The sequence below is a fragment of the Phoca vitulina genome, unplaced genomic scaffold (genome assembly GCF_004348235.1).
Source record: "Phoca vitulina isolate PV1807 unplaced genomic scaffold, GSC_HSeal_1.0 scaffold40, whole genome shotgun sequence".
Taxonomy (NCBI): domain Eukaryota; kingdom Metazoa; phylum Chordata; class Mammalia; order Carnivora; family Phocidae; genus Phoca; species Phoca vitulina.
Genome location: NW_022589743.1, coordinates 2081347 through 2108992, shown reverse-complemented (window position 1 = coordinate 2108992; position 27646 = coordinate 2081347). Strand labels below are relative to the sequence as shown.

The window sequence follows — 27646 nt, the reverse complement described above, 5'->3', positions numbered from 1 at the left end:
ATGTTTTAGGTTTCAAGGAATTTGAAAAGTGGCCAGTGGTTTTATCAAGGTGTTGTCGGCCCATCTAGTCTAATGCTTGTAACCCATGTTATCCCACGGATCTGTTGCCGTCCAGTTAGTCATTTGCAGAGTGGCAGTGGACAGAGGCGTTCTGTTTGTCATCTGTAGCAGAAGCAGTGGTGTAGCTGACACAAAGGACTGCTAGCCCCAAAGAAGACCTTTGCCTCAGGTCTTCTGCTGCCTCTGTCCCTTTCTGCCACCTGAGGTGTAGCCCACCAGATCCTACCCCACCCTACCTCTCAAGTCCTTCTGCCGCTAAGATGCAAGTGGCCCACTGGCAGAGTTAAAATGACTTAACTTTGCACCCTAATGCTTGTCAGGATGATCTGGGGAGGAATAAAATAACATGGGAATGTAGTATGGAAGGGTTAGTTAAAAATGTTACCGGAGCTGAATCATTCATGTTGTTTTCCCAAAACGGCACATCCAGCTTAGATGGGCTTTTATCGTTTTAAATGCTTCATGTCTACAAAAGGAGATACATAAAGTGTATGTACTCTAATAATAATGAATTGCATACTTGGGTACCCACCACTAAGCTTAGCAAATAGGATGTTATCAGTATCTTTGAAGATCCCTGTGTGTTGCTTCCTGATTACATCTCTTCCCTCCCCCACGTAACCACCATCCTCGATTTTATGTTAATTGTTCCCTTGCTTTGTTTTTTATAGTTGTCTAGATTGGTCTTTTCATGAATGACTGCCATTAGAATGCTCTCAGGATCCTTGAGACAGAAACTGCTTTGGATTTTTAGTTAGACAGCGTCTACCTGAAGAGAGAAGGAAGCACTTATTTTTATTATTAGCCTATCAGCCCCCTAGACCTTCTACCTCTTCAAGCTTCCAGCCCCGAGGCCCCCTTATTTGCCAGAAAAAGCCATCCCAGGGCTCTCAAATGGCTCTGCCTGTGTTCAGATTCTGATGTATTTCTTTTTCTAGATCCTAGAAACTATGATTTTCTTCTGCAGAATGCCGGGGGTGGGGGAGAAGATGAGCCCCCGCAAGATGTGTGCATTTGGGTACTGCCGTTCTTCAGCGCTTGGCACTGAGGAGCCTCGTCCCCAGCATGGGCAGATGGCAGAGTAACGCAGCTTCCTTTGAAAAGAGGCAAACGGCCAAATGGCTGAGGTGTGAACCCTCTGAGAGGCCAGTGCTTTAGGTTTCTACTTGCTGGGTTTAATGTTGTACCCACAAGTTATCAAATAAAAATCAGCTTGGAAGCTCTTCAGTCTTAAAGTTCATGTCCAGCAAAATTAACTTTCCATTCCAGCCCCCTGGAGGGTCGGAACTAAGCTGCAGACGGTCAGGGTCAACTTTTATAAACAGAGGAGTCTGGGTGGTTGTGTCGTGTTTTGGTGCAGCCCTGTCTCCTGTGTGTGCCTTGGGTGGGGCAGGTACACGGAGCGCCATCGTTAGATGAGGAGTCTCGGCATCGAGGAAGTTGCAGAGGGAGTGTGGGATAGGAATCCAGCGTCTTGGCTGTTTCTGAGTAAGGTCTTCACAATATGGTTTTGAAATTCTGTTTGAAGGGAGTCTCGAGAAGCTTAGACGTCTGTGTTAAAACAAATGCGTAAAGATCTTCCAAAGTCAAATAATTTAAATAGGGTTTCATTTTGGCTTTTCTGTGCAGCTTCTCTGTTGGTGCCTTTGAAGTTTTATTTAGTCCTTTGGGTGAGAGTAATTTTGGAAGGTGAGCCGGGTATAAGGCCTAGAGTCAAGCATTCAATTCGTGGGTTTTTTCCTTTTTCTTTTTTAAGTCTGGTTTGTTGAGGTATAATTTACGACCGCCTAAAATTCACCTTTTTTTTTTTTTTTAAGGTGTCCAGTTCTGTTAATTTTGGCAAGGATATACAGTCACATAAGCTCTGCCACAGTGCAGATAGAGCATATTTTTATCACTTCTGCAAGTTCTTTCCCTTGTAGTCAATTCAGTCATCCTGAGGTGAGGTTTTTGAGCTTAGCACATTTCTGGCCAGAAAGTCTTTGTCAGAGTCTTTTGGATTTCTTTCATTTCTCACTGAAAAGCCAGTTGAAATTGGTACAAAGTGAAGTTACCTTTGGTGTATCTTTTCACAGGAGATCTAGGTTTTCCAGCTGGCTCCCCGGAGCAGGATCAAGAAGTCATGGGGAGAGCCATGTGACTGGCCACTCAGAGAGGGGAAGGGCCATTTTCTTTGGGAGCCGGGCAGAGCCCTTAACCTGAGGGGGCCCCCTTGTTAGCTGATGGCTTTGTACCATGGCTCAGGGCATTTGTGTAGAAATCAGGGATCTTAGTGGTTGAACATTGCCTGTGCTTCTTATGCCATTCTCAAGTCCAAATCTATTCCCTGGTTCCCTTTGGGACCTCCTGCGCCTTGGGGCAGGGCCATAGGGAAAGTGTTTGCTCCGATAGGACACCTGCTCAGGTCAAGAGCCATTTTCTTGGCTCCCTTATGAAAATCAGCCTTGCATCTGACTTCCTTCCTCTAGAAATGGACTTGCTAATTACCACTCAAGGTGTTTTACTCTTCCATTATGCTGGGTGTGGAGAGATCCAAAGGGATTTCTCATGGCTTTGTAGGCTGAACTTTGTAGCCAAATCTATTTAAGAAATTGCCTGAATTATTTCATTCTCCCCCTTTAAATTTTAGGCTGTATTACAAAAGTGTTGTTGACAGTGACTAGGATTTGCTTGGTTTTTCAGTGCATCTAGAATTGAGTGTCGTAGTGACTTAAATGTGTATGTGTTCATTCCCCCATCCTCCCTTATATTCTCTGTGTGCTCTCTCACCCCCTAGGAAACCCAGGTTGACAAGAACTCAAAGTGCCTTTTCTCCGGTCTCCTTCAGCCCCCTGTTCACAGGTAAGGGTGATCGCTCTCTTTGTCTTCTGACCTCCAAAAGCAGGAGTGTTCTGAGACCTGTCCGGGGACACTTGCAGATGCACCGCAGAGCGAGCTTCTGGCGGGCCTGCAGCCACTTCCTTCATTCCATGCCCGCTGGGGTTGGGGTGAGGCTATTTTTATGGTGTGGAATGTGTTCTTGACTTTGGAGGCTTTATAGTTGGAGATAGAGACTGCTTGCTGGTAATTAGGTAGCCCTGGCAGGTGCGCAGTGCTTCATTCAGGGCCATCACGTATAAATTAAAAGTAGGAATTACAAATTTATAGGCTCAGAGTGCACAAAGGACTCTAGAAGTCATACAATTCCTGTCCCTACTTCCAAGGGAGTTCATGGATGATCTAATAAACATGATCCACGATTATCTGGTCTATTTTTAAAGACTTTGGGCAAAGGGGATTATGTGAGCTCTTGTCTTACCCATTTTAGGGGCCAGGAGTTCTTGCAGCTGTTAGAGTTCTTCACTGTGTCTAATTTAAGTCTTTCCTATTGCAGCAGGGAACACAGTTGCTCAAGTAGGAAAGTGGTTGAATATCCTTTGGGCAACTGCCTTCTCCTTAATGGGGATCTTGTTCAGATAGGGAGCCTTTTTGTTTGTCAGTCTTATATGGAGCTCCTGCTTAAGTAAGTGGTAGAGAAGGTCTTTAGCACTCTGCCTCCAGTCTCGGGAACGGAGTACTCCTCATTGTTTGTGGCCCAACCAAAAATTCCTAACTTCAAACTCCTTTGGAGGTTGTATCCCTCGAAAAGATGACAGGAAGAATTATGATTTAGGAATGGACATGTCCAGAAGATGTTCAGCAGGCTAGTGGGACCCCCGTTACTGCATAGACCGCTGTGAGGTGTCAGAAGAAGTGAGTTGGTGTCTGTAATAGGCACAGGTGGAGAGGGAGGCCTCTGTTCTTACCCGCAGCCCAGAATTAAAGAACCCTGTCCTGTAGCAGCGTGTCTTTCTCGTTAATAATTGTTTCCTCTTTAAAGTAAGGAACGCTCACCCACATTTGTACTTTCAGGTTTGGTGTTCCTGTTTCAGACAGCCTGAGCTCTCTTGAATTACATCTTTTTTTTTTTTAATTACATGTTTTACTTGAGTGCTATACCTAGGGGCGTGTGGCTGGTTCAGTCAGTTAAGCATCTGCCTTCAGCTCATGTCATGATCTCAGGGTTCTGGGATCAAGCCCCACATCGGGCTCCCTGCGCAGCGGGGAGTCTGCTTCTCCTTCTCCCTCTGCCCCTACCCCCGCTCGTGCTCTCTCTCTCTCTCTCTCAAATAAATAAATAAAATCTTAAAAAAAAAAAAAATAAGTGATATACCTATCATCCAGATCTCTGACCCTTCAGGAAACTCACTTGTCTGGGCTCACTGCATTGCTCTGGGCTGCTAGGCTCTCAGTTACTAAGCTATGTGATGAGTCTGGTCCCAGCTTCCCAGAGCTTCCACTGATGACTTTTAGTAGAGCTTTCTTTTTTTTCTTTCTTTCTCTCTCTCTCTCTCTCTTTTTATTTTAAGATTTTATTTTTTATTTTATTTTGACAGAGAGAGACACAGCGAGAGAGGGAACACAAGCAGAGGGAGTGGGAAAGGGAGAAGCAGGCTTCCCGCAGAGCAGGGAACCCGATGCGGGGCTCGATCCCAGGACCCTGGGATCATGACCTGAGCTGAAGGCAGACGCTTAATGACTGAGCCACCCAGGCGCCCCTCTTTCTTTCAGTAAACTCTGCGCCCTACATGGGGCTCGACTCATGACCCTGAGATCAAGAGTCACATGTTCTACTGACTATGCCAGCCAGGTCCCCCCTGGCAGAGCTTTTCTGCTTATCTTAATGAGTGCTCAAGACCTTTGTAAAAAACTGTGTATTGGATTCTGAAAGCCCAACTCTTGGCCTTTTAGAGATATTGGTTACCTCATTTTCTTAACTGGGAAATAATAAAATTCTAGCTGAGGAGCTAATTCAGCCTCCTGAATGAGAAAAAGTTGTTGGAAGTAACACCCTAAGGGCCAAATTAGAGAAATCTTGAGAGTCCTCCCCCTGTGGGTCAGACCTACCAAAACTTGTCAGTCAGCCTTTGTTATATAATACCCTTTTCCCTCTGGTGACTGAAGTGGAGAGAGGGTAGATGGGCTTGGATCGCAAGAAGGAGGGTATATGCAGAGAACAGAACTGCATGATAGGCAGGAAATAGGAGAAACCATGTGCCATCCCCCATCAAGCTCCTCTGGAGCTTACCTGATTTGGCTGACTGTGGAAGTAGTTCATTATTAGGATTATAAATGCACTTTTTGGCCTTTGTAGCCTTAGCTATTAAGAATCAGTTGATATGCGAAATGGTTGGTTCTCTTATGAGTGAATATTCTGGAAAATCTAGATGTAGAAAGCCATTTAGGAAGAAGTTAGGGCTCACCTTGGGACCTTTATCTGCATTCAGGTTACCATGCAGTTCTTACATTTTTCTGGCACTTGCTTTCCATGTCCATTTGGACTTGTAACAAGCTGCTTGCCTTGCTCCCTAAGGCAGAAATTGGTACACACATCTGTAAACATGAATGCTGTGAGTTCCATTTGAATAAAGACCCCTTGTTAAGGTTACGTAGTCAGTGGCACAACCACAATTAATTGGCCTTTCCACTGTTAATCCCATGTTTCTGTCCTAAAGAATCCTTGACCTTTAACAGGACCAAGAAATGATAGAATTTAAAATTGACTTCCCAGGTGTTTGGGGGTGATTCCAGCTCTGGGAAGCATTAGGTTTTGAGATTTTTGAGAGCCGGAGACCTCTAGCCTCCCTTGCTTGCCCTTTGCTTTCCTTTGCTTTCGACTTCAGCTGCGGGCAAGGTGCTTCTGTAACATGCTTGGTCTGTGAATCCCTCAGGTGAAACTGTGTCACTTGTGGACGTGGACATCTCTCAGCGGGGCCTGACCTCTCCACACCCTCCAACTCCCCCTCCTCCTCCGAGGAGAAGCCTCAGCCTCCTAGGTATAGTCTCTGCCCCTCTCTGCCTTCTTGCCCTAGTGGGAGGGGGTGAGCTCTAGAAACCTGTTGTTCTTTTCCAGGACTGGTTTCTAATAATGACCCAATTATTCCCTGTCCCTTTCTCAGCACCCTTGTCATCTCCCTAAGCAGTTAAATGGGTTTCTTACCTGCATGCTGTAACATTTACTGTCCATATGTTGATTAGACCTGTATTTATCTTGCCCTGAATCTACCGCTAGTAGACTGCTTTAGGAATATCCTTACATTTCTGCTTTCAACAAAGGAAACCAGGTTAAGATGATTGTTGCCTCTGTGCAAAAAGACAGGGTGAAGGTCAGGCCATCTTGCTCCAGAGGGCAGCCTGATGATCCTTCTCCCTCTCCTCTGCTTCACCTCACTCATCTGTGCTCATATTTCTGAACCTCTTGCTTCTGTTCTCTCTTCTAGATGATATCAGTGGGACGCTGCCTACATCTGTCCTTGTGGCTCCGATGGGGTCTTCCCTGCAGTCTTTCCCCCTACCTCCGCCTCCTCCACCCCATGCCCCAGGTTAGCTTAGTTTAGAGGCAAGCCTTGTAAAAGTTGGGAGTACAAAGTGATATACTCTTGAAGGATGGGAGACGTCTATTTATGGAAATAATAGGACTTATGAGAAAGCTTAAATCTTATCCCCTTGGCTGGGCCAGAACTCCTTGGAATTGAGGCCAAGAACTGGTTTTTCTAACCCATTTTCCCTGTGGAGGTGAATCTGACTTTTGTTGGGATAAAAGACTTAAATTTCTCACCTCTTTGCTGCCGAACCTGCTTTGCGGTCTCTGAGTAGATCTCACTTAGGAGACTGCCTTAATTTCCGAATGGTGAGGAGGTTTAAAGTTTTCAAAGTTCTCTGGTGTTTCTAAGCTTTTAGTATTTACTGCAGCCTTGTAAATAAGTACCAAGCATTTAGTAGCCCATACCTGCTTTGCCAGCCTCCAGTCCCCAAGGAGTAAAATGAATGAAATCGGCATTCTTTTCCACTTGCCTGGCAAAATCGTTCCTCTTCCTGGGCAAGTAAGCGAGTCACTATTTCCAAGGCTGCTTTACCGGCGCTTCACCTCGAGGTGGGAGAAGCTGGAATCGCTCTAGGCTGGTGAAGCCCATGAAGTAGTCACCTTAGTCAGGTTAGTGAGCAGCTCCCCTAGCCCTCTCTTGGGGTCAAACGCCCCCACCCATCCTTCACAGCTTACACGAGCCCACACAGCTTTTTGTTACAGCCCATCCAGCTCCTTTCCACTGCTTTGGCGTCCACCCTTTCCAGCTTAGCTTCTAATGCCTTGCCCCTCTTCAGTTAGCATCTGTGTTTTGCGGGGAGGGTCTGCTTGTGCTTGGGAGCCGGGAGGGTGAACAAGGGACCACCACTGTCTTGCCCGGCAGATGCGTTTCCCCGGATTGCTCCCATCCGAGCAGCTGAAGCCCTGCACAGCCAGCCCCCGCAGCATCTCCAGTGTCCGCTCTACCGGCCCGACTCCAGCAGCTTTGCCGCCAGCCTTCGAGAGTTGGAGAAGGTAGGCGGTGCCCGGAGACTGGCGGCTGGCCTCCTCTCCCACTCGCCTTCTTCTGTCCTGGGCTCTCCTTGTCTTATTTTTAGAAGAAGAGTAGTTCTCTTGCCTCTATATTTACAGTGCCAAAGCAATATGCTGCTATGATCAATTCCATAAGGGGCGTTGTAAAATGGAATCTTGGAGAAAAACATTTGAATGTGGTGAAGAACGGTTGTGGAGAACTGTTGACTTAGTGGAAGCTGAGTTTGACAGATTAACTGACCCAGTTCCCTCTCCTTTTCTTTGTAGAGCCCTGGTAATGGGACTGTAAGCTTATTCTTCTGTTACTCGGGAGGGCTAAAATGAATGAGCCTGCTGTTCACTGCTAATGGTTAAGACACTCTTAGCAGCTCTTACCTAGTGAAATGTTTTGGAAGTGATGGGAGGGTGGGGATTCTCCTGCGGTAAAATCGATTGTGCTGAAAACGTGCACCTTCCCCCCATGCTGTGAAGTACTTGACCACTTCTTGTCTTTGATAGTGTGGTTGGTACTGGGGACCAATGAACTGGGAAGATGCAGAGATGAAGCTGAAAGGGAAGCCAGATGGCTCTTTCCTGGTACGAGATAGCTCTGATCCTCGTTACATCCTGAGCCTCAGTTTCCGGTCACAGGGTATCACCCACCACACGAGAATGGAGCACTACAGAGGTAAGAGGTGCTGCCGTTTGGGGAAAGCCTTCTTCCCCCTTTGCCGGTCTCTACTCTTGCTATCTGGCCTTTTTGCAGGAAGGTTTTATAGAAGTGGAACTACGGATAGGGAGGAAAATCTCCTACTCCGTTGAATGTTGTTATGGGTACTGGTTTCAGCCCTAGAAGCAATGTTGGCAGGGGTAGGGAGGAAGGTGAGGGTTCTGTTGAAAAGTATTCTCAGCATTTCTCTCCAAAAGAGGAGGGCCTGAACAAGACTGTCAAACAGAGCAAAGCCGGTAGAATTCTCTTGATAGAAGGAAGAGATAACCTAGGACCATTCCACAAATTCTCCCAAGCTCTGTTCGTAATTAGACTTAACGCGTGATGTTGCTTCAACTTTCACCCCATGTAGGTAATTGCTGTATCTATATCTCATAAAGAAAAAATAATTAGACAACATCTAGAGAGACTTCTGTTAAATCCTATACACAAAGAGGAGAATTTAGTGTTCATCCTGGGACCGTCCTGTAGTGAATTTCTTTGCCTGAGAGTCGCATCGGCCCTTCCTGTCAGACAGTGTGGTGATAATTTCTTTAGGTCACCTATGTGGTCTCTTAGGACATAGTCATCAGAACTCAGAGACTTTGTGGGATCAACATGCTTTAGACTATCTGCCTGCCTTCCTGGGGGGTCCCTCCTCCTCTGTGGTCAGCCGGTGCTGAATGCTGCGCTCGTGTATAGAAGCTGATTTGTTCAACCCTGCTGTCTGGATTGACTTTGCATCGTGGCATTCTGTGTTTGACCTGGGCCAGAAACTCGTGACGGTCAGCAGTGGCGGGGCTGGGTGCTACGTCCTTTGTCCGAATAACTGCCTGTGTCACAAATTTGAAAAGTGGAGAGAACTTTGGGGAGTTTCGGGGATCAGCCTTAAACGAGCTGTGTTAGCCACAGGCTCACAAGCCAGAGTCTCTCGCAGGCTCTTCTCAGCCCCCACCGTGTCTTCTCTGCTGTCAGCCATGTTGTGCTGTATGTATTTGGTTTGCTTCTCATGTGGGGCAGGAAGTAGCGTGTTAGGCCAGCATAGCTTTGTCCATGGCTTCCTCTGTCCTCACCCCTGCCTTAAAGGTGCATGAAGAGAGGCCCTTCAGTGACAGACCTGAGAGTTAGTTAGGTAGCTGTGGCCTAGCCTGCTGCCCCCTCTCCTGCTCTTTCCAAAGGCCAGAATCAAACCAGCAGAAAAACACCATGCAAAGTAAAGCATTTTCAAATGAAGTTTTGTTTTTTTTTTTTAAAGATTTTATTTATTTATTTGACAGAGACACAGCGAGAGAGGGAACACAAGCAGGGGGAGTGGGAGATGGAGAAGCAGGCTTCCTGCTGAGCAGGGAGCCCGATGCGGGGCTCGATCCCAGCACCCTGGGACCATGACCTGAGCCGAAGGCAGACGCTTAACGACTGAGCCACCCAGGCGCCCCTCAAATGAAGTATTTTTATAAATCTATGAAAATGATGAATGACTAGGCCATGAGAATGAGGAATAAATGCCTGACCTCTAAGGTCCCTGATAGACAAGAGGCTGGTAAGGAGAGAACCTTCAAATGGTGCTCCAGTTACTTTTTGTTCAAAGGCGCTTTTCTTCCTCGAATAAATGGAATTTTTAATAGAAGCCTTGTGGGTCTTTCAGTTGCCAGTTTGCAACGGAGCATTTGTCTTCGTCTTTTTAAGTGATACTATAAGAGTAGCTAGAGAGACTCAAATCTGTAGTTCTCTTGGATTCCGTCCCTTTTGTGGGTGATTCCTTTGCATTTAGTGCTTGAGTTTTTGGTTTGTTTTTAGTCACGGGAGTTCAGTTTCCCTTTTGCTTTTGGGACTCTAAAATTTTGGGGTGGGATCTTTGCAACATACTGTGGGGGGTGTGAATTTAGAAGTTAAAGAAGAAAAGACTTAGAATTTGATGTTTTGTGCATAACACATGAATGAGTGAGACTTGCAAAACCACTCTTCCTTTCTTGCCTCGACTATTCCATGAATGCTTGAACATAGAGTTTCTTGAGGGGATGGCATTTCAACTGGCTTTTGCTGTGGCAGTCTTTTTTTATGGTCTGTGATTTAAGGATTAGTGTTCATACTAATGTCTTATTAAAGGTGATTTCTTCCTTTCCATTCATTGTGGGGCAAACAGGACCAGGCGTCTTCAGGGACCTCTGTCTGACAGCTTGCCCATAAACGACCCTCCCAGAATTGCGAATCATTTCAATGTTTAAGTGAGCTTCCCAGATGTTTTAAAAGTAAGTTTTTACATCTTTACCTCTCCCTAATTTACCATGGCAGGAACTTTCAGCCTGTGGTGTCACCCCAAGTTTGAGGATCGCTGTCAGTCAGTGGTGGAGTTCATTAAGAGAGCCATCATGCACTCCAAGAATGGGAAGTTCCTCTATTTCTTGAGATCCAGGGTTCCAGGTAAGGCTAGAGTTACATTAATTATGTAACTTACTTGGGTATGATTCATTATAGTATCAAAATGTGTCCCCCTGCCTCCCAGAAAAAGCCACACTTACTTGAAGTCCTTTTTCCTGGCTCTTCCTGGAGTCCAGTGGTTAATCTCCTGCTTTTGTACATTAATCCTTCAACATACTGAGAAGGAATCTTTGCTTTTCTGAACACACGAATGAGAAAATGGATCCCACCTCTGCTGTCCAGGCGTCATGTGAATATTTAACATTCAGAGGCGTCTCCTTGTCCCTGATCCAGGCATCTCACGCTTCCACGTGAAGCAGAGAGGTGAGAACTCGCTCAGGCCATTTCTACGGGAACAGGGAAGGTAAAAGAGTATTCACTAGAAAGGCCACGGTGAGTGTCAAGGAGGCTGAATTCAATGACAGTCTGCTGTGGATTTTGTCCATTTGTACTAAACTTGCTATTAAAGAGTAGATAGTTCTTGTTGTATATCTCTACTAGCATTAAATATAAAGACATCTCTCCATTTGGGAGCATTGGGAAGTTCCGTTCCCATCCTTGCTGGCATGGTTATATAGTCTTCCTGCCCACTAAGTAGGGAGCTACCTATCTAATCTCTCCCGAAGGGAGAGACGGGATGGTTTGGAGGAGTCTGTCTGCTTTTATAGGGTTGGGGAAAAGCAAAATGACAAGCATATTAATTGAGGAATTTGTAAGATACAAACAGAACTTAAAATGAGAACTTCATCCGTTTCCAGTGAATCAAATTGAGATTCTTAGACAAACTGTGTGCCAAGAAATTGCTTTAAAAAGAAGTTCCAGGGGAGCCCCAGGCAGAACATCAGTAACAGGATTGAGCCAGGTTACAGGAATGCATTTTATAATCTTGGTGATTTAAATAAGGCATGACAGGGTGAGAACTGTATTAATTCTCACTTCATTTCGTATTTGCCTCAGCGCTGTCAACACAGTTGAGTCTCATGCAGTTGACTTGGTTAAAGGGAAAAGTTAGAATCCTTTCTTATAGGAATTGACTCTTTAGTAATTTTTAAAGTTTGTGGCTTTTGGAGGTTATTTATTTAACAGACATTTATTCTGTAACTCAGTATCAAAAATAAGCCATATTTCTACCCTCATAGCCTCAGAGAGAGGACAGGTAGGAAGATAAAGGCAAGAGCACATGTAGAACTCAGTACAAGGCATGGCAGTCAGCGGTGGGTGATTGACAAGGGCAGGGGAAGCAGCTCTTTTTATGGGTGAACCAGGGAAATCCTCTCAGAGGATTCTGGAGTCTGGAGCATATATCTACTTGTAGAGTATTTGAGAGACTTGGACTCTGCTATAAGCTCATTTCATTCTACAAATGTGCCCTGTCTGCAGAAATTTTAACTAAGATTCTTAACATTGGTAAGGGTTAGAACTTGTAACAGTTGCTACTGTTTATTGACTGTGTATCCTGTGCCAATTACTTTGTCAGGTTCTTTATTTGAACAGCTCTCATTTCTTACAACAACCCAAAGTTAGCTAATAGATTGGTCTATTTATAGATAAGATCATTTTCATTTGACAGGGAAGAAACTGAGGCTGAGGCTCAAATGTGAAGTCACTTAGCTGATCAGTGCTGAAGTCAGAGTTCAAACCCAGGCTCAGCTGACTCCAAATCCTGTGCTTTATTTGCTACCAGTCTATTACTGGGGAAAAGTAACAGCAAGCAAATTGAAACCTGAGTTTGCTGAGACTTGTGGAGACTACATAAGGAAGTCAGAAGTGTGTTTATTAGTGGAGGGTGTCTTTTTAGGACCTCTGAGGAATGCTACAGAGAGGGTATCTACTTGCACTTAAAATTGTAATCAAACTGAGAAGGCAAAGCAGAGTTAGTATTTGCTCCTAGACCCTGTGTGACCTCTCTTTGAAGGACTGGGACAAAAGGCAAAGTCAGTGTTCTCCTTTACCGTTGTTTGCTGTCCTCCTTTGCTTGTCATAAAAGTCTAGGCATTCTGTGAGGTTGATTCTGTGAGGGACTTGTTGTGAAGAAGAGGTAGGGATTAGCATTTGAGTTGAGCTTTCTCAACCTGCACCAGGGATTTTAACTCAGTAGATTCTAAAAGGAGCCTGTTTGTTGCGACTTTGGGATGATAACCGAACGCCTACAAGGGGCCAGATATTATTTGATTTAGCCCTTACAAAATCCTTTAAAGGGATACTACAGTCTCTCTTCTTTCTTTTCTTTCGTTCTTTCTTTTTTTGATACAGATTAAGAAACTGAGGTACAGTGGGGCGCCGGGGTGGCTCAGTCGGTTAAATGTCCTACTCCTGATCTCAGCTCAGGTCTTGATTTCAGGGTTGTGAGTTCGAGTCCCACATTGGAGGCCAGCATAGAGCCTGCTTAAAACACACACACACACACACACACACACACCACACCACACCACACCACGCCACCCCCCCCCCCCCCCCCCCCCCCCAACTGAAGTACAATGAGTTGCAGAGCCAGGATTCAAAGTCAGGTTTTCTTTCCAGCTCAGTACTAGAGCTGACTGCACTAACAAGGCATGCAGACTGGTGTTAAAGGGATGCCAGGGATCATAGGAATCATAAAGCTAGGACTAATGGAAAAGTTCTGGATGGTGGCAAGTAAGAAGCAGAAGGAAGGACATGAGTTAGAATAAATGGAGTAATTGGCATCAAAGGAGGGACCCTTAGTAAAAATAAAAATGATGGCACCTGATCTTAGTTTCCCCCTTATCTCTTTTTAGTAGTGGAGTATAGTGGTAACAAATCCGAGGTCACTGTTTGCATCTCAGTCTGGTCCATTCCACAGTTATAAACTAAATGCCTAACACCACCAGGCAGCAGTCTCAAAAAGAGAATATGATGGGATTAGCACAGAACCCTTGATGCTGTTTGAACCAAAACTCAAAGTGAGCATATCCTTCTTAGTTGGGAGGATCTTCATCATCTGTGAAGTGCATGAAGAGAAAATACTTTTTTTAAAGATTTTATTTTTGAGTAATCTCTACACCCAACACAGGGCTTGAACTCACAACCCTGAGATTAAGAGTTGCGTGCTCTACCAACTGAGCCAGCCAGGCGCCTCCAATACCTTTTGTTTTTTAATTGTACTTTGAATTGCACAACTCTAAGGAAATTGGTCTCTCTTTTATAACCATCATTAATCTTATAATTATTTGTTTTGTTCAGTGACAGGTCTTCTCTGTATCCCAGGATTTCTTAATTCTGCACTATTGACATTTTGGCCTGGAAAATTCTGGTCTTCAGGGAACAGTTTGGTTTGGCAGAAAGACCTATGTGTGGGGGTGCTCAGACTTGGAAGAGATGTGTCACCCCTAACCTGATCCTTGTTGGGGGGAGAAAAAACAGTGAAGTGGCTGGAAACTGGATTGGTGCCCAGGACCCGTGGTATGAAGGACCAGAAGAAGGTTCCTGATCATCACTGTCCACCTTGCCCTTTCCTTTTCTGCTGTCCTGGTGTCTTATTTCAGATTTATTTCCATTTCTAACCTCTTCTGTTAACATGCTCTGGATGTGAGAGCTCCAGTTGTTTGCTGTGTTTGGGGGCAAAGAGTAAATGTTCAGGTTGATAGCAGGAAGTATCAGAGAATTAACAGGTTTCAAATTGCTATTTGTAAGCCTAAGGCTAAAAGTAACACAATTAAATAGGCAAGTATATATAGTCATTAAAATTCAAGTAGGCAAACTGTCAGATAATTTTATGCTGCTTATTATCCTGATCTCTTTAAGCACAAGTCCGATAGTACTGTGTCTTTGGGAATAAATAATTAGATACATAAATTACCTTTATCTCTGAAACATCATGTTGAACTTAGCATTATTACAACCCACCCCCAAAAGCTTTCTGTTTGCCATAGTTTAATTTACTAAAGAATATTTTTTAAACATATGAGAGAGAGGGTAAATTCAAAGAGGCCTTTAAACCCAGTACCATTTTAAAACCACTTGAGTTTAAATACATTCAAGAGAGAAATTCATGTGTGATTTTTTTTTTTTTTTCTAAATAGTGTATGAGCGGAGAGGACCAGTCATGTGGGTGGAGGAGGACTACTGTGCTTCCAAGGATAAGCCCGAGGATTGAAGGGATAGGAGCAAGGAGAGGACTGAGAGAGACCAGTCATGAATCAAAGTGCTGGGGCTTTCCTGGATAGCGCCCTCAGCAGACAGCAGAGGGGCAGGTGCTCTGGGGAGACGCCTGAAGAACCCTCCTTTGAAGTTCTGTGGGCTCAGCTCTTCCTCAGACAGATAGGTGCTCATGGCAGGCTGGCTTTGTTGGTTCTGTACTGCGAGCAAGTTCTCTGAGACCCCAGTAGACCTCAGTTTCTTCATATGTGAAATGGGGATAATTGTGATACCTACCTCAAAGTATAGTTTTGAAGACTAAATAAGTTAAATGTTTTTAAGTCAAGCCTACTTGCTTAGTAACAGTATGTGTATGTTGACTTTTTTCTTTTTTAGAAAGTCTGTTATCAATGACCATGCAAAGGCTCTGGGAGACAATCTGCAAGCTTTAATTTTTTCTTCTCACGCCTTCAAACAAAACTTAAAAATGTTTGAAATTAAACTCCTAAAACAGTAGATACCTAAAACAGTAGTAGACCGATAAGTTGTGCCTACAGAATTTCTTTTGATAGGACAGCAACTGAGAAAAGAATTCTTTCAAAGATTTTGTAGCTCAGATTCTTTCTGAGAGCAGTTCGCTTATTTACCTGCTGTAGCCCCTTTGTTTATTGAAACCAGAATATTCTTTGTTCCCTTGGACCAGTTTCAGTGTCCCTGCCATTGTGGATGTTTCTGTTCTGTGGCACTGACCCCTGGCGGGGGGAGGGGGGGGCTGGAATTTCCCAGCACCAAGCCCGCTGATGCTGATGAAAGCAGGGTGTGGGGCTCCCATTGGGCCTGGTTGGCATCAGTCAGAAGGCACTTTGGCACTGAGTGGTACTAATTCCAGCTTCCTCAAGCTACTGTCGTTGCTTTCCTTTTAAAAGCATCATCTTTTTTTCTGTTCCTGGACCCAGCCTAAAACTTCAGGAGCAAGGAGGGGTTGGAGGAGGCAAAGTGGCCGGGGCGGGGGGGGGGGGGGGTGTGTGTGTGTGTGTGTGGGAAATAAGAGGTGGTTAAACCCGCTGGTCCTGGCTTGAAGTAAATGGCGGGAGTGATAGGCTTGTAGCCTTGATCCCAGCCGTTGCCTTCTGCTTACCAGCCTCTCAGTTGGAATTGGTGGGGACTCCTCTAAGCAGCCTTTCTGAGTTCTCCCCTTCAGGATGCTGCTAGATGTGCTCTCACAGTATCCCCCATTTCTAGCGGGGGTGCTTTGATTCCTGCTTTTCACGGAGAGCCTCAGGCCTGGGATTGGCCACGTGGCTCCAAGTAAAGTCTCTAGCTTGGTGGTTTCATTGGGCTATTCTGAAGAGCGAGACTCTCAGCTGTGAAGAGTAGTGCTAGGGAGGCTCTTGGCGGAGGAGAATCGAGTCTCTTGAGTGAAATACAGTGGTAATGCTTCTGCAAATGGAAAGCAGCAGTTCTTTGTGGAAAGGAGCTTTTGCACAGAACGCACATGTGAACTATAAAGAAGCCCTATTTCCCTTCCCTGGATTCGCTTCATAAGGGGAATTGTAGTTAGCTGCATTGTTCCTTCTGAATATGTCCTTGGTTTTCATTCTTGAAGGACTGCCACCGACTCCAGTCCAGCTGCTCTATCCAGTGTCTAGATTCAGCAATGTCAAATCCCTCCAGCACCTTTGCAGATTCCGAATCCGACAGCTCGTCCGGATAGATCACATCCCGGATCTCCCACTGCCTAAGTACAATGGGGTCTTTCGGGTCGGGGCCGGAATGGAGGCTTAGTTAGAAATGTGAGTGAGGCCCGCCAGCTGATAGCACAGACAGAGCCTGGCGCTCTTCACAGGCATCCTCCTTTCACTTCTCGCATGTCTTAGCACCTAACTCTAGAAGTGTCACATGGCAGCTAGAAGGGAGGAAGGTGTGTGTGTGTGTGTGTATGTGTGTGTGTGTGAGCCTTCCTTCTGCAGTCTCTACGAAGAGTGGAATGGAGGTGGTAAGCGGGAGGGAGACAGAGCTATAACAAGTGAACGTGGCAAGTTTCTTAGGTCAGCCAAGTTTTTTTGTGTAGTCACAGCCATATAGGGGTTGAAGAAGAAGGAAGGCTTGAACAAAGGTGGTCTTTTGTTTATGGTCTTTGTAAATAACACTTTATGTGTATCCCTCCTGTGTTTTTCATAGACCTCTGATCTCTTATATCCGAAAGTTCTACTACTATGATCCTCAGGAAGAGGTGTACCTGTCTCTAAAGGAAGCGCAGCTCATTTCCAAACAGAAGCAAGAGGTCGAACCCTCCACGTAGCGAGGGGCCCCCTGCTGATCGCCACCAAGGGTATGAGCTCTCTGCCTTACTGTCCAGCCAAGTCTCTTCCCGGACAGTTACCGTCATGTGCTGGGCCTCACCCCCCTCCCCCACACCCCATGTGTATACTCCGGATCCAGGTGTCTGCCCAGAGAGTCACCAAATCTGATAACGGGGTCCCTAAGGGGGCACATACACCAAATGGGAGAAGAGCAGACAGACAGGAGGGGCTTAAAAAGTATTTGCCAAGCAACATGCAAGCTAAGCACCGAATATAAATGAGGAGAACACACAAGTGTGGCTAAGTGTGGGGCCTTCTCTCATACTCTGGCCCCTCTCCTTGCTGTTGCACAAATGATATGTAAAACAGGAGACCACAGACAAGGAAAAGGTCATCAAAGGGAGTGCAGGCCCCCTTTCATTTGCAATAGGCTGTGCACCTGAGTGAGAACTTCCAAGGCCAGTGGCGTGGAACGTGGGGGTGAGGAAAACAAGCTCACTCTTCTAGTTAGAGTTCCGTCTGGACCACTGAAGAGTAAATTATTGAAAAGAGTAAGTGAATTAGCTAAGGAATTCATTTATCTAAGAGGCTCTTCTCCCGTCACTACATTAACTGAATTCTACTCATTTATTTTCCCCATAAAATATCTTGGAATACTGGTTTGTGCAGATTGATTCTAATTGGTCTTTTAAACTGCCTTCATGTAGGCATTGAAAGATAGAGGTGAGTAGGGAACAGAATTGCCAGAGAGTAGTAATTTTGGTAGTGTGGGTTATATGTACGATCCCATGTAACATTCTCGTGATCTGCCAGGTGTGGTGACCCCCTATCTCTCCTCTTTGTGTGGACTGCCCTCCTGAAGCACTGAATATGTCTGCTTCTCCTCCAACCTTCTCTGTTCCCCAGTGCTGTCTCCCACATGATACAAACTAAGGGAAAAAAACCCGCAGAGTGACAGTCTGAGAATGAAGGGAGTCTTCATCTCTCCACGCTCTCTGCTCTCTTCATAACTGGAGAGTGTGATGACTGGCGTTTATGCCCCACGGGTTTTCCTGGGCCATGGCTAAGGTGAACCCAGCTGGGTGCCTCCCTTCTTAGCTCTGAAAGTCCCTGATCCTATGCTTGGGGGAAAGTACGTGAGCTGGGCTAATAAGGATTAACAAGGGGAGAAGGAATGAAAGAAGAGAGATCAAGAAATCATAACTCTGGGGGCGCCTGGGTGGCTCAGTTGGTTAAGCGACTGCCTTCGGCTCAGGTCATGATCCTGGAGTCCCTGGATCGAGTCCCGCATCGGGCTCCCTGCTCGGCGGGGAGCCTGCTTCTCCCTCTGACGCTCCCCCCTCTCATGTGCTCTCTCTCTCTCTCTCATTCTCTCTGTTTCAAATAAATAAATAAAATCTTTAAAAAAATAAATAAAAATAAATAAAAAAAAAAAGAAATCATAACTCTGGGAGGCTACAGAGCTTTAACTTAAAGCATCCTGGACTGGGTGTACAATTTCTTGTCATATCTTCAATTACATGCAAGTTGTATGCCTTGGAAGCGACACCTAAAACATCCAAATGTTCTGATGTCTAGGAGGATTTCTCTGCTTGGTGGCTTTGCAGCTGAAATTAGGATGGGAATTAGGTAGGAGGGAACCAGGGAGGCGCGCCTACGCAAACACACCGTTGTGGAGTAATTAGGACCCGTTAGTTAGAGCACCACCTCTGTGGGTGCTTAGGAGGAACCCTCCCAAACAGTACATTCAGAGGTGGGCTCAGTATGGTGGGGGGCTCCCAGCTTCAGCATATGGGGAATAAATGACTAACACGGAGCAGAGAAGTTTCGGGGTGAGAGGGGCTTGCTACCTGAAAGTAATGCGAAGGAGGAGTGGTTAAACTTATTCTCTGTGGCGCCAGGGGCAGGACAAGGGCCACGATGGATGTAAGGTATGAGGAGTTCGACTTCAGTCCCACTTCAGAAGAACTGTTTTAACAGAGAGGTCCAAAAGCATAGTGGTTTTCCACAGGTCTTAGGGAGCTCCCCATTTGGCTTTGCCTTCAGCAGCTCTGCCTACTTGTTAAGTACCCAGTGTGGATTGGGAAGAGTGTGCTGAGCGAGGTGATCTGTGGCCCTGACCTTGCTGAGCTGCAGTTCTCATAAGGAGAGACAGACAGCAAACATGTAAAGAAGTGAATAGGCTAATTTCAGTTGACCATACATGTTATGAGGAATAAAACCTGGTGAAGTTTAATGACTAGTGGTGGGATAGTGCTACTCAAGTTTGGATGATCAGGGAAGGCCTCTGTGAGGAGGTGTCATTTCAGGTGAGATCTGAATTATCAAGGAGTCACCCATGAGAGGATCTGGGAGCAGAGCATTCTGGGCAAGGGGTCCAGTAAGCATAAAGGCCCTGAGATGGGAAGGGACTTATCTGATGAGGTATAGGCCAGGGGTATCCATTTGTCATGAGTATGGGGGGCAAAGGATTGAACTAAACTCCCAGGGTCTCTTTGCTGTGTGTGACACCAGGATTGTTGTCTATGGCAAAGAATAAGCATCATGCTGTCCTCAGTCCTGATTTAGACCTTAGGGCCGCATCCCACGTCGGGCTCCCTGCTCAGTGGGGAGTCTGCTTCTCTCTTTCCTTCTACCCCGCCCCACTTGTGCTCCCTCTCTCTCAAACAAATAAATAAAATCTTAAAAAAAAAAGATTTTAGGGGCGCCTGGGTGGCTCAGTCGTTAAGCGTCTGCCTTTGGCTCAGGTCATGATCCCAGGGTCCTGGGATCGAGCCCCGCATCGGGCTCCCTGCTCGGCGGGGAGCCTGCTTCTCCCTCTCCCACTCCCCCTGCTTGTGTTCCCTCTCTCGCTGTGTTTCTCTCTGTCAAATAAATAAATAAAACCTTTAAAAAAAAAATTAAAAAAAGATTTTATTTAGAGAGAGAGAGTGAGAGTGAGCAGGGAGAGGAAGAGAGAGAGAGAATCTCAAGCAGACTCTGCTCAGCTCGATCTCATGACCCTCAGACCGTAACCAGAGCTGAAATCAAGTCAGACACTCAGGGTGCCTGGGTGGCTCAGTTGATTGGGTGTCTGCCTTCGGCTCGGGTCATGATCCTGGAATCCCGGGATCGAGCCCCACATTGGGCTCCCTGCTCAGTGGAGTGCCTGCTTCCCCCTGCCGCTCACCTTGCTTGTGCTCTCTCTTTCTCTCTCGTTCTTGCTCTCTCGTAAATAAATAAATAAATAAATAAATAAATAAATAAAATCTTAAAAAAAAAAAGTCAGACGCTCAACCGACTGAGCCACCTAGGTGCCCCTTTTCTTTTTTAGTCTCTGGAGCAAGTGAGCCTCGGGAAAGAAGTGGGGAGAAAAGTGGGTGGAAAATTAAGGGGTAAGGGAAAGGGAAAGAGAAGTAAGGTGATATGATACAATATATTTGTCAGTTATTTTAGGACCTTTTTTTGGTGTCCAAGTCCTGGGCTGCTCAGGTCCCCCAGCAAATGCTGTTGCTACATCCTGAGCCAGCACCAGTGTTTGTGGAAGTCTTTGGCTATCCAGATTCCAGCTCTCCTTTTGAGCTGTACTTTTCCACCTCCAGAGGCTGAGCTCTTCTCCATTTGGCTCCACTCCATTGAGCCGCTCTCATATTTTTCTTTTTTCACCTAGGCATTTGGTTGCCAAGCTCCAGTTCTGAAGAACCAAATGAAGCTACTGTGGAAGGGGGAGTGAGGAGAAACGAGGGAATTGGAAGGGCTGAGTTCCTCCGTGCAAAGACTTTGCTCCCCCTTGCAGCCCTGGGGCTTGGAAGAAGCACACAACCACACTCTCTGCGCGGGGGCTCCACCTCTTCACATCCAGCCCCTGCGGTATCCTGGAACTGGACGAGCTCCTTGGAAAACTGGAAGAAGTCTCAACACTGTTCCTTTTTTAGAAGTTTTGTTTTGGATATTTGCATTTCTCGGTATGGAAAACTTCCTTTAAAGGCAGCTGGGGTTCGTGCCCATTGGACTGGAAGTGGTGCCAAGGGTGAGCCAGGTCCAAACGGGGGGAGGGGAGGGAGGGGATTGCCAGTGACGGTCATTCAGCTGGTGCCAAAGGCAGAGTGCGAGTGTTCACCATTGACCTCAAAGAAGGGAAGAGAAGGAGTCAGAAGTGCAAATTGAGCTGGGAGTCTCTGAGGGATGAGGATCCTCATCTCTTTAAGCTTGGGCAGCTTCAGTCGGAGCGAGAAAGAAAGGGTGGGTAGTCTCGAATAGAAGATTGCTGAACAAAAACTGGCAAAGGGCCTCTGCCGAGGAAAGTAGTGACTCCTCACATCCTTTCCTTTGAAGGTTTAGGAACCTGGTTTCAGAATCACCTCTCATAGAAGCTGTGTTAGTTTTGTCGTACTGAATTCCTGAGTTCTGTGACCTCAAGTCCCTCCCGTTCTTCCTCCACCCTCCACCCCTCCCCCGAGATAACTGTACATTTCACTCTGATCATGGCAACATCGTTCCTATTGCTTCTGCCAGCTGTCAAGGCAGTCGATTTTCTCATCACCTGAGCAGTTGAGAGCCCTAATCATGAGCTGCTAAAGTTAATGGAGCATGCTTCCAGATTCTTAATGGCAAACTGTACCCATGACTTAGGAGTCAGTGTTACTTACCTCCATATGTCTGCCAGCTAGTGAGAAGGAATATGGAGGATGGTGAGAAACGAAGCTATCGTGGTAGCGCTCTTCCGAGAAGAAGCTCTCCAATGTCTCAGCCTTAATGGAGTGTCTTTGGATCAGAGAGGAGGAGAGCATTGCATCTCGTGTTTTTAGGTTTATCCCTGTTATCCCACTTCTGGGACGGGAGGTAGCAAGGGCTTTTTAATTTAACTGTGTTTTTTCTAGCAACCCAAACATTTTCCTGAGTCAGATTCTGTTTGCCCCCCTTTCATTGGGAAGTCTGTCTGATGCTGATTTGGGAGTTGTCCACCTTCCAGGCAGAAGTGGAAGAGGAGGGGGAGAAACTCCAGTGTGTTTCAGTGGTCCTTGAGTTTTTCTGAAGTGGGCCATTGTCAAGTCATATGATATTATGAGTTTGCTTTTCTATAGAGTTACTCTGGGGAGAGGTTTGCTATTAAGATATGAAAATTGAGCTGTTTGGGTCTTTATTGCTCTTTTGTAGTAAATGTTCCATTAGACTGCCTCTTTTGGTTCCCCTGTGCTTCTGTCTGCCTCATCTCATGAGATAAATAATATCATCAGGTTTGTGGTTTCCTGATGGTTTGGGGTGAGGCCCCAGTGTCTTCGTAATTTATAGGACTGCCTCATCTGGAAGCATTGGCCTTCTGCCTTATGTCTTGCATGGAATGACCAGTCTTCCTCCTTGTAGTGGAATAGGGAGGAGACTTGCATTGTTATCTGCCTGGAAAGAGAGGGGATCCACAAAATGAGCTTTGTGACATAAACACAGCCCACCTCTGATTTGTCACGAGGTACCTCTTTTCTCCTTGGATCCCATGGGAGTGTTACCAACCAATGAAGATAATGATCCCAGAAATTGGCTTAACCTGTGAGTCTTGCCTCTTGAGGGTGCAGATTAACTTGCCATCTTGCAGAAAGTGCCACCCAGCTCTAGAGCCTGCAGTCTGCAATCCATCAGGATCCTTGAGTGGCTGATGTGCAGCTATTTGGGTTTTTTGGGGCTTTTTTCTTTTACACCATTTCAGCCACCCATAATTTTAAAATTCTTTTTTATAGTATGTTTTAGTGTGTTTGCCTGGGTCTGGGCTAGATACTGTGGGAAACACAAGAGGGGGAAGACATGATGTCTGGCCTGAGGGAGCTTTTAAGTGACTGCTGCACGTGCAGCAGTTGGAGAATGACTCTGTGTGGCAGCAAGAACCAAGGTCTGTCTTTAAAGAAATTCAGGTGGGTAAGATCAGGGTAGACCAGATGGTCTGGGAGAGCTCTGTGGCGGTGAGGCTTTGGGTCCTAGGTGAGGGTAAGACAGTGAGACAAGAAACACATGAACAGAAGCATGGAAGCAGAAATCTGCAGCGTGTACTGACCAGGACACAGCCCCAGGTTAGAGTGGCAGCATCAGTCACTCCTTTCCCAGTGAGCTGCGGTTTAGATGGAAACTTCCTGGTCATCAGGCAAGTCTCAGCACTGAGGGCTTATGATGGTGAAGTGGACCCCAGAGCCAGAAGTCACCTGGTTCCTGTCCATAGCCAGGGACCTCACTGTTCTCAGCGTAGTCCGGGGGGGAGGAAGGCAGAGCTCTTGTACCCCTTGTGGTACCAGGGATTTCCACTGGAGAATTCCTGCGGTCAGGCCCAGAACCAAACCAGCTGAGGAGGCATGACCCAACCTCACCACCATCCTTCTTTCTCCTCCTGGGAAAGGGTGGTGTGCACCCGTGTCCATGATCTGTCTGTGTGCTAGTCATGGCCCAGGCTGTCGCCTAGCCCTTCCTCAGTAGAGTGGGCTGCGAGACAGAGTTGCGCAGGGAGAGACCGGCTCGGTCGGGGGGTTAGGGGGAGGAAGAGGCGGGAGTGGGGCAGCTGGCTGAGGGGCCCGCCTGGTCAGAGAGCAGAGAGGGGACGGGGCGGCTGGCCGCTCTCCAGACTGGGCCCACTCCTCCTTTGCCAGTTCTGTGTCGTGCTAATCGAGATGCAGTCCACAGAGGGAACTCATTCCTTTTCGGTTGTTGTATTTTAAAGTCACAAACTGGAAAGGGTTCTCACCTCCCGGGACCCATCATTGATTTCAGAGTTGGTAATGGGTTCTTTCCTGTGACCCTTACTTGTTGGTGACTGATCTGCTGTAACCTTCCTCAGGACAGGTGTGAACCGCTGTGAGCTAGGTGGCAAGCGCTGCTACAATGGGCTGTTACTTGAAATCCGCGGCTGTGGCAGGAGTGCAGAGTAAGGGGGTGGGGCCTTGCTGTGAGGACTGGGTAAGGGGGCGGCAGCTGGGACTTTGGGGCCGTCGGCGGTGGCCTTGGCCCGGTGGCCAGCCTGTGCCTAGACGTAGTGAGTGTGAGCCGCGGACTGCAGCGCGCCGGCTTCTGAGAGGAGAGGCTCGGTGGGGAGCTCACCGTCACAGTTTCTGCTCCTCTCCTTCCTTTCCCAGGGGCTGACGGGGTCGGCCCTCCCTGAGGCTGGGAATGCTGTGGAGATGGCTGCAAACCCCCCTCCAGTGTACATCCGGGAAGAGGTGGGGAGCCGGGAGGGTGCTGAGTGCTTGCACGTCCGGGTATGAGAGCCTAGAGTAGAGCTGGATGCCCTGGGGTGCCCACCTTTTTGGCCCTCACCCTAGGCCCCCCAAAGAACAAGGCTGCCTGAAGCCCTTGGGTCCCAGCAGGAGACAGGGATAGGTGGGACTTCTCCCTTAGGTTAGACCCTTCCCTGCCCCGCGGCCTCTCCCTTGGCTCTGAGCCCTGAAAACGGAGGGCGAGGCCCTGGGATATAGCTCTGTGGCTGTGGGGGGGGAGATCTGAAAGTCAGCGTGTGTGTGTGTGCGTGTGTGTGTGTCCGCACGCATGTCTTCATTTGCAGAGGTCTTGCCCCCAGTTGGGGTGTTGAAAGCATCTCCATTGTGGGGAGACCTGCCATTTGTTTTCCACGTTTAAGAGAATGACATGCCCCCTGTCCCTAAGGGAGGAGCTTTTGAGTTAGACATTTTCCCTATGGGAATCCTCTTGGTTTGGTTTCGGGTGGTGGGGGGATAAGTGATTTTTATCTCTAATTGTCGGCACAGCTGTTCTTACACCGACTCATGCTGTTGCATACATGTAGCCGTCTTTCCTTTTCACTGCAACAGTGTTTATCAGTAGTTCAAAGTGATTTATTTGCTCCTGGGGAGTAAAATCTTTTTTATTAAAAAAGAAAAAGAAAAAAAAAAAGAAAGCAAAGCGTGGCTCCCTCCCCCCATGATAGCTATAGGGTTAGTGGGCCTCAAAGCTCCAGAAGGCAAAGTTGAGTCTGCCAGTCCCCGTGACCTATCCCGTTTTGACATCCGAGCCTTCGTGCTAGCACAAAAGGACAGGAGGCCTTGAGAAGATGGAGAGCAAAGCCTCGGGAGGCGTGAGGTGGGGTTTGAACCGTAGAGACGGAGGCACTGGGGACTCAGGTGCTGCAGTTAGAAAGACAGAGTAAGGAATTGTATTTAAAATACTGATTCTCTAATCTGCCAGGGAAAGACCTTTCTTTACATATAAATTCCATACTGTTGTTGTCCTTTTCATCGCTTCTTGACCTTCCTGGTAGGTGCCGGCCCAGTTTCGTCCTGCTTCCCATCCTGTCCTCTGTACCTCTTCTCCCGTCCCTTCCCACTCCCATCTACCTCTGGGAAGCCAGTCCTGCATGCTGAGTCTGTGACTTGCCTTCACGCTCATTTCATCTCGGTTAGAGGGTACCTGGAACTGCTCCCCGCCCCCCGCCTCCTCCCTCCGAAGTGCCAAGAGGCACGAAGGAGCAGGTCAAAAGCAGGGAGGACATGAGTGTCTGGTTGCAGCTGGACTGCAATCTTTGCTCCTGGAGAGAGAGTGTGAAGAAAACGGAGGACACTCTTGATCGGAACCCAGGACATCACACACTGCTCCGCCCAGCTCAGGTGGGGCGGGCGGGCTGGTCTGGCTCCTCCATCCCTGGTGCTCCCCTGAACGGGGGCTCGCCCTCACCGTTGGGCCCAGAGCCTTTTCCGAGGGACAGGCATGACCCAGGTGCCGCTCGGTGGGTAGGCCGGCCGTCGGGTGCCCGAACTGGTGCTGCCTGTGGCGCAGCCGCTGCTGTACATTTGTTTGGTTGTTGTTAAGAAACTCCATGAAGAGGGGTGTCATTCCGGGCTCAGGGTGGCTGCCAGTCCTTCACCAGAAGGGGAGCCGCACCCTGCAACCACTTCTGTCCTCGTGTGCCGCCCCCCCGCCCTCCTCCAAGCCAAAGCGTGGCCTGGCTTTTGTCTTCCCGTTTAGTTTTCCTCCTCTCCTCCCCCTTTTTGTGCTTAATTTATTAAAATAGTTGCTGTATAATTTATTTTCATAAACTATAAAAAATTACTAAATGGTTAAAATAGACTTGCAGGCCAATCTTAAATGGGGTGGGAGGGTCTGCGGGTGGGGTGGGAGAAGGGAAAGATGTTTTGATATAAACAAAACAAATGCACTTTGGGTGTGTTTTGGTATTTTTCTGGGGATAGATGGGTGGGTGTTGGGATGTCCCTGTAGATTAGTTCCAGAACCGGGTGTTTGTATATACTGTATTAATAGGCATGTGTGACTCTTATAAAGGGACATTAGTAGCTGCTGCAGGTCCTGTTTGGAAACCCCACGTACAACTCCCAGTTTTTTGTAAGTGTCAGTGCGGGAGACATTTGACTCTTGTGTTTGTATCTCCTTTTTATGATTGCTGTACTGACTCATGTCTTTTTGGGGAGGGGTGAAAAGAGATTTGAAATAAAAATGTTTAGAAATTACTTCATGTGATTTGGGTTCGTGTCTGTCAGTCCTTCTCCCATCTCCTGTGACTTCTCGCACCACCACCAGCTCCATAGGGTCAGAGGACCCAGCCCTGGTGACTGGGGCATCTCCACGATGGGAGCCAAGCGAGACGCATCCAGGACTGGTCTTGTCAGAATTAGAGATGTTGCAAAGTTCCCCAGGCCAACGGCCATTGCTCAGCGCTGCTTTCTCCTTCCTCGGCAAGTGCAGGAGAATTCCAGTGCCCGTGGCCTTTGGGTGGGTGAGCGGTGGCGTTGGGCTGTGGCTAGGGAGGGTGCGCGTGTCCCCACAGCGGTCAGTCCCCGTGTTTCCCCCTGCTGGCAGGCGAGGTTTCTCCTGAGTTTAACCTGCATCCCTCCTGCCTTGCCGGCCCAGTCCCTCTTTTTTTTTTTTTTTAAAGATTTTATTTATTTATTTGACAGAGAGAGAGAGAGCGAGAGAGGGAACACAAGCAGGGGGAGTGGGAGAGGGAGAAGCAGGCTTCCCGCGGAGCAGGGAGCCCGATGCGGGGCTCGATCTCAGGACCCTGGGATCATGACCTGAGCCGAAGGCAGAGGCTTAACGACTGAGCCACCCAGGCGCCCCTGGCCCAGTCCCTCTTGAGCGGTGGTGCTCTTTGGAGACAAAAGGAACAGACTGTTTCTCTCCTTGACAACCGTGTGTCCTCGGAGCCACTGGAAACTCCTCTCTTCACTTTCCCACCTAATCCCTCTCCAAGTCCCCTACTTAGGGGGCTGCTGGACCACGTTGGCACTTTGGGGGGAATTTCCTGCAATTTCTCCGCATCCTCAGAGCAGGAAGCATGCCGCGTGAGCGAGAACCCAGGTCGGGGGAGTTGCGTTTCCACAGGACCGGTTGGAAGGGCCGCCCGGGGGCGTCTGGGAAACCCCCCTGGCCCCGGTCAGCTCATCCTCGAGTCACAGGTCTGCGTCAGGACGCGGCGGTCTAGCAGTTCTTTTTTTTTTTTTTTTAAAGATTTTATTTATTTATTTGAGAGAGAGAGAGAGTGAGAGAGAGAGCACAAGAGGGGGTAGGGTTAGAGGGAGAAGCAGACTCCCCGCCGAGCAGGGAGCCCGATGTGGGACTTGATCCCGGGACTCCGAGATCATGACCTGAGCCGAAGGCAGTCGCTTAACCAACTGAGCCACCCAGGCGCCTGGTCTAGCAGTTCTGAGAGCCGTTCTGTGACCGTGAATTCCCGACCGCAGTTTTCTT

General features: G+C 47.4%; 1 protein-coding gene across 3 annotated transcripts in view; it reads left to right on the top strand.

Moving 5' to 3' along the window:
• SOCS7 (suppressor of cytokine signaling 7) overlaps nucleotides 1–26606 on the top strand; it is a 31640-nt gene extending 5034 nt beyond the window's left edge. Inside the window, exons 2-10 of one of the 3 annotated variants that reach the window (XM_032428624.1) lie at nucleotides 2837–2901; nucleotides 5811–5915; nucleotides 6360–6461; nucleotides 7326–7456; nucleotides 7973–8141; nucleotides 10455–10583; nucleotides 16282–16417; nucleotides 16857–17007; nucleotides 20628–26606. In XM_032428624.1, coding sequence (XP_032284515.1) covers nucleotides 2837–2901; nucleotides 5811–5915; nucleotides 6360–6461; nucleotides 7326–7456; nucleotides 7973–8141; nucleotides 10455–10583; nucleotides 16282–16417; nucleotides 16857–16977 — 958 coding nt within the window. In that variant the 3' untranslated portion in view covers nucleotides 16978–17007; nucleotides 20628–26606. The remainder of the gene's footprint in view (nucleotides 1–2836; nucleotides 2902–5810; nucleotides 5916–6359; nucleotides 6462–7325; nucleotides 7457–7972; nucleotides 8142–10454; nucleotides 10584–16281; nucleotides 16418–16856; nucleotides 17008–20627) is intronic. The other 2 variants (XM_032428625.1, XM_032428626.1) reach the window with 2 other exon arrangements.
• The last annotated feature ends 1040 nt before the right edge of the window (nucleotides 26607–27646 follow it).